The 6,472-nt window shown below is 49.1% G+C and overlaps 1 protein-coding gene across 1 annotated transcript; it reads right to left on the bottom strand.

Annotated features, from left to right (window-relative positions):
• Positions 1-307: 307 nt before the first annotated feature.
• LOC119358058 lies at positions 308-2,751 on the bottom strand. The gene is made up of 5 exons (XM_037624777.1): positions 2,722-2,751; positions 2,070-2,548; positions 1,769-2,005; positions 1,163-1,204; positions 308-653 (listed from the first exon to the last, which is right to left on the bottom strand). Exons 1-5 carry the CDS (start codon positions 2,749-2,751, stop codon positions 491-493), a joined length of 951 nt encoding a protein of 316 aa, XP_037480674.1. The 3' UTR covers positions 308-490.
• Positions 2,752-6,472: the final 3,721 nt, after the last annotated feature.

Below are 6,472 nucleotides of genomic sequence, written 5' to 3'. Positions count from 1 at the left end.
TAAGAAATAGAGAATGGGTTAGGAGTAGAAATGTAGCATTTCACTTGGTGAAATGCAATGTTCAGTTTTTATGTAAGTTTAACACATGGAAAGCTGGAGAGCATGCTGAGAGTTTTCTTGCCTGAGAACCAGGGCAGCCACCAATGGGCCAGCCAACGGGCCATTTCACATCCTTCTGGTACTCCTCCTCAGTTCCATACATGTTTGGGTTCAGAGATAAGCCTAATCAATGCTCTTACCATAAGCAGATAAGGATACAAATGTGGAAACCGCCAAATTTTGTGGTCCTTCAACCCATTTTTGGTACCGATTTCTGTTTGTATCTGCTAAATAAATCTGTAATTCCAGGGACATCAATTTTACTCTTATCTTCCTAACTCATTTCCATCTGATGCAAAGTGAGTGCGGTGTGGTACTAATCTATATTGTACAACTTATTATGTTCTCACATGTGTATGTGTGTTAAGACACAAGAGCACTACTACAACTTTTATATGAAACACCGCAACAACAAAAAACTTGAAATATCGACGGAGGTATTCGTACCATGTCTCCTCAGCTGCAACCTTCGGGGTGTGGAAGATCTTGGCAGCATTGTGCCTCTTGTTGGTGGGGATTGGAACACCTTCTGGTGTGTAGCAGTCGCACATAACCTACAAGGGAGTAATAAATAGGAAAAGATCAACAAACCAACGACTTTGCGCCAAATACAGTAGAAACTTGGCCTCTGATTTAGCTGAAGCTTTTGTTTCTCAGTTCAAGTATTTAAGATTTGTGTTAGTCAAACAGTTGTCTGACAGGCCAAGTTGTTTCTCTGAAGAGACAGTCTCATAAGCAATTAATTATGAGCCAAGTAGGTCAACTAGTGGAATTTTAGGGTGTTTACACAACAGGGCGTAAACACCTGGTTATTTTGTCCACCAGATCACACACATGTCCAAGCACAGCAAACAGCTACAAAATTCAGTTTTCATTTTTAAATTTAAGCCACAAAATTTAGTTTTATTTTTAAAATTTAGCACTGCCCAGAAACAATGTTTTCCTGTGATTTTTTTTCAAAGACCCATCTGCATCTTAATTTTCCTACTTTATGGCATCCAGCATCTTTGGTGCATAAAAAGTTTGAAAGAAGCATGGAAGATAAAAAGTAGCGAGGACTTACAAGGAGGTTGTCACCCCTCCTGAACGGGTCCTTGAAAATGGCCTGGGGGATTCATCAAAGTCAAAAAGAAAAAAACAGCTTGTAAGCAAACAAGGAAAGTAGAAATACCGTAAGTAAAATAAATAAAAGCATTAGAGAAGGCGAGATAATTGTTTTATTAGTCTTGCTAAGTCTCGGTCGACTAAAACTTGGTCATGTCTCAGTCGATGCTATATACGTTTAAGATTCGTGCAAAGTTTAGTTTTCAGATTTTCCTTTTCCTTTCTTACAAAGATATATCACTTCACTGAGACTTTGACTGAGACCTAGCTACGCCCTTGTTTTATATAAGAAACTGTTTTCAGACTAGCCTCCAATTTATACATACTTCATGTACATTTTTTTGCATCAGTAGCAATGTCATTGTTCTAACATTTTCCCATTAGTTCATGGACGGAATCGAAGTTGTTGCCAACTGCAGGTACTACAGGAAATCAGCTCGTATAAGCATTACAGTTATGCTCATGAATCATGATTACTAAGCAGCATCAGCATCACAATCTACGCCGCATCACGTGATGCCAACAAATGCATTCTGTGTTAGTTTATCTTAGGGAAACTTCGTACCTCTTTATCCAGCCATGGGCCTGCGGCTCGTCGTGCCTCGTTGACTGCTCTGATCTGCCGCCGACAAGTCGAGAGACGGGCAGGCGCCATTCAGGTCTAGTTGGAGTACTGGCAGCGCTTCCCCCACCTTCCCAATGCTGGACTCGGCTGCTCTGTCCAGCAGATCTGCCACCGCATGGGCTTCTTGCGTGTACTCGCCGCCCCCAATCGCCGGCAGGGGAAAACAAGGCAAAATCCCTGAGAAACACTCACACCAATGAGTCAAAAATCCAGAAAAACAATCGATGGCAAAAAAGAATACCTGGCCACTAGATCTGATAGGAACTCGAATCCGTCCCCCCTCAGGGCCGGGCCTGGAGGAGCTCCGTGCTCGGCTCCCATGGCGGCGGCGGATCTCGAGGTCGGGGCGACCGGCGACGAGGCTTCCACGGTGGGGAGGCGAGCTTGTGGGGAGGTGGACGCGGCGCAGGCTGCAGCGCAGGCGGCGGGGCTCCTGGGGTCCGTGAGGTGGCGACGCGCACCGGCGGGCGGAGGCGAGGTGGCGCGGTGGCGCGGGATCGAGGGAGGCGGGGTCGGGCGGCACTTGGCTATGGGGCAGGCGTCGCCGGCCTTCTTGCCAGGGCAGGCGGCGTCGACGGACACCCCGTACGCCCGCGCGAGGGAGAGGGAGATACGAGCGGGAGAGAGAGGTGTGGGGGGCAGAGACAAAGGGGATAGAGATAGAGGAGGTGGGGGAACCGTTCGTTTTACCCGCAAAAAATAGTCCCACCTCTTTGCCGTCTGCCAGCAGATGGCAAAGAATCTTTGTCGTCTGCTAGCAGACGGCAAAGAGGGGGTTCGACCATTGCAGTGTATTGGGACCCCGCCAGCACCTCTTTGCCGTCCGCTGGCAGATGGCAAAGTTTCTTTGCCGTCTGCCAGCAGACGGCAAAGAAATGACATATGGCAAAGACCTTATTTGTCGTCTGCCAGTTCTTTGCCATGTGTTGTTTGGTAGCTGATGGCAAAGACCTTCTTTGCCGTCTGCAAGCAGACGACAAAGAACTGGCAGACGGCAAATTAGCTAATTCCAGTAGTGTGAGGGTGGGGGGTCGATATACCCTGTCACATCCCTAGTTCTGGCCTGTCCTATGCTTGCTTCCATGTGTGCATCATGTTTAAATTCAAATGAAATTTGAATTGAGGAATTTTCAAAAGCCTCAGGAAACCTCTAAAAATAACCAACAATTAAATCTTCTCAAATGTGTCCAAGAAAATGTTCCTGATATTCCATGGAAGTATTGGTAAGAGGTAAAATTCAAACCAATATTTTTGGAGTCACAGAGATAATTATTTTGGCCATTTGAATTAATCCAATAACTATTTGCTTTGGATTTATATTTAATATATATTAAATATGACTCCAATAATTCTGGAAGTTTGTGAGTGGCTTTATATATATTTTAGCAAGCCACATAAAATTCTACAGAATTTATTTAAATGATTTAGTTGCTAAACTAAATCAAAACAAACTACAGAAAATAGAAAACAGAAATAAAAAGAGAGAGAGGGACTACCTGGGCCACTTACCTGTAGCCGGCCCAGCTGGCCAGCTCCTCCCACTGGCCCAGCCCACCGCCGCCTCCCTCCCCTGTCGCCTTCCTCCTCTGCCAGGAGGACGGGCACGCACCCGGCGCGCGCGGCCACGCGCCCCGGCCACCTCCTCCCTGCCTGGCTGCCTCCTCCTCCCCTGGTCGCCTCCCGCGACGCCACGCAGCCCCTGGCTCCCTCTCTCACTCTCCTCGCTCCTTCCCTCCGTCCCTATCCCCCTTTGCCCCTCTCCCTCCCGCGACCGAGCGGAGCCGCCGCCACTGACGCCGATTGCCACAGCCACCGTGCTCCCCACGCCTCACCGACGCCCCAGGGAGATCCGCCTCGACCACCTCTTCCTCCTCGCCGAGAAGCGCACCGCGGGAGCCCCTGCAACGTCGCCACCGCCGTCGTCTTCAACCTCCAGCGCCGAGCTCGCCTCCGGTCGATTCAGCGCCGCTAGGACCTCCCCGAGCTCGCTGACCTCCTCTTCGGCATCGCGGTGAGCCCCGTTGTGTTTCCCCTCTCTCCATTCGCTCGCCCCCATGCTGTAACCGCCGTCTCACCGCAACCGGAGCTCGCTGCCGCCGGCCATGCTGCCGTCGCGGCCATGGCTTGTTTCGGTCGCGTCCGAGCACGGCTTTGAGCTCGTGAGGCTCACAGGAAGCCCATGCGCAGCTCAGCTTGTCCAAAACCCCACCAGGGCCTCGCGCCCGTTACCACCCGAACTCCGGCGCCGCCGCGAGCTCCGTTCCGACGAGCCCCGGCGTTCCCGCAGCCTCCCACCTACCCCATCAGATGCGGGAGAGCCCGGGCTACGCCCCGGTGCCCTCAGCCGCCGCCTCCGTCGCCTTTAGCGCAAGTCCGGCGCGTTGCCGCCGCCATTTTGGTCGCCGCCGGTGTAAGTCCGGCGATGATGACGTGGACATCATTAGCGGCTAACCCCCCCACACTAACCAACCCCCTAGGCCACTGACAGCGGGCCCCACCCCTGGTCAAACCCCAGTCAGCGCTGGGTTTGACCGGGATTAGCTCCTGTGTCACTGACGTGTGGACCCCACACGTCAGGTTTGACCGAGCCAGCCCAGTTGACCCTGCTGACGTCACTGTGACGTGGGGCTGACGCAATAAACCATTTTCTGGATTTATTATAATTCAGGAAATTCCAGAAAATTATATAAACTTCTAAAAATCATAGAAAATTAACCGTAACTCCAAATTAAATAATTTATATATGAAAAATTATCAGAAAAATTCAAGGAATCCATCTGTACCATTTTCATGCATGTTAGAACAACTTATCACTACTGTTTAGGACAAATGAAGTAAATGGCATTTGAATAATCACATATGGAGTTTGAATTTGAATCTTGGATTCAAACCAACTTCATTTAATCTGTTGCTAGTTGCATTAGCTCAAACACATTCATTTTGCCATGTCATGATCATGCATCATATTGTGCATTGCAATGATTGTGTTCCCTTCTGTGTTGTCGGTATTTGTCCCCTCTCGATAGACGCGATACCGATGATGTGATCGTTGACACTGATGAAGACTCAATGTTATCTTCAGAAGTGCCAGGCAAGCAAAACCCCCTTGCTCATTCCGATAAAATCCCACTCTCTCGCTCCTGCTCTCTTTTACTGCATTAGGACAACAACGACATGTTTGATACTTGCTGCGGTAGCTGAACCCTTTATCCTTTGCATGACCTGTCATTGCCACAGTAAATAGATGAAACCCATTAGCATGAGTAGGAGTTGTTTGAGCCCTGTTGTGCCTACTCATTCATGCTTGTTTGTCATGCCTGCTACTGCTTAGAGTTGAGTCAGGTCTGATTCATCGGGGATGAATCAGAGGCGTGTGAACATGTCCTACTGTGTGTGAGCTAAGTGTGTGAACACGATTTGGTAAAGGTAGCGGTGAGAGGCCATGTAGGAGTACATGGTGGGTTGTCTCATTGCAGCCGTCCTCAGGAACTGAGTTCTGTGTTTGTGATCCACGATCAGTTACTACCACACATTGGGCTCCGGGCGCTCCAAGCCCTCTCGACTTATTAATCAACTTGATCTCTGTCCAGGAGTTGCAACTAGTTTCTGGTGTTTGTAGGCAGTGTTAGTAGTCTACCAAGTGGCACCCGGTACAGGTGGGCTTGGGACAGACTAGGCACAGTGGCACGGTGTACCAAGTGGCACCCGGTTGGTGGGCTTGGGAACCCTGCACACATCGTTTGGGGCCGTAAGCGACACCCCGGCCGGATCTCCTTGCGGATGGAACCCGAATAGGCGATAAACCTGGACTAGAGACTTGTTCGGTTAGTCAGGTCGTGGCCGACTCCCTCGCCCGGCTTCCGCTTGAAGGTTGCCGAGGTACATGACGTGTACAGGGCGATAAGTGGCGAAAGCGTGTGTGAAGAAGTACACCCCTGCAGGGTTAACATCATCTATTCGAATAGCCGGATTCCTCGGATATGGAAACTTGGACCCCATTGCATAGTTCATAGACAAGTGAAAGTGGATACTCTAAAGTACGCAAGATAAGCGTGAGTGCTATGGATGGCGTTCTCGTAGGGAGACGGGAGCGGATCCATAGTGGTGTATTGATATGGTGAATATGTGGACTCGTGTGCGCCACCTCAAAAGAGTTACTTGCAGTCGTAGTTCAGGATAGCCACCGAGTCAAAGCTGGCTTGCTGCAGTTAAACTCCACCACCCCCTTGTTGATAATGATGCATATGTAGATAGATCTGATGTAAGTCTTGCTGGGTACATTTGTACTCACGTTTGCCTATTTTATGTTTTGCAGAGAGACTTCAGTCTCACTAGTAGTTCCGCTTGGACTTCGACATTTAGCTTGATACCTCAGCTACGATCTTGTGCCCTCGGCAGGATCTGATAGATAGTCAGGCTTCTCAGCCTTTTTCATTTATAGATGTCTGTACTCAGACATGATAGCTTCCGCTTGTGCTTTGACTTGTATGCTCTGAGTGTTGGGTCATGAGACCCATGTTTGTATATCTCGCTCCTCGGAGCCTATTGAATAAAATACTTGAGTCGTAGAGTCATGTTGTGATGCCATGTTGTATTTTGCACATATCGAGCATATTGTGTGTATGTTATTGAAATGCTTGGTAT

Source organism: Triticum dicoccoides, chromosome 2A (assembly GCF_002162155.2).
Source record: "Triticum dicoccoides isolate Atlit2015 ecotype Zavitan chromosome 2A, WEW_v2.0, whole genome shotgun sequence".
NCBI classification, from domain to species: Eukaryota; Viridiplantae; Streptophyta; class Magnoliopsida; order Poales; family Poaceae; genus Triticum; species Triticum dicoccoides.
Note: the sequence above shows the minus strand (reverse complement) of the source record. Positions and strands in the feature narration are given on the sequence as shown.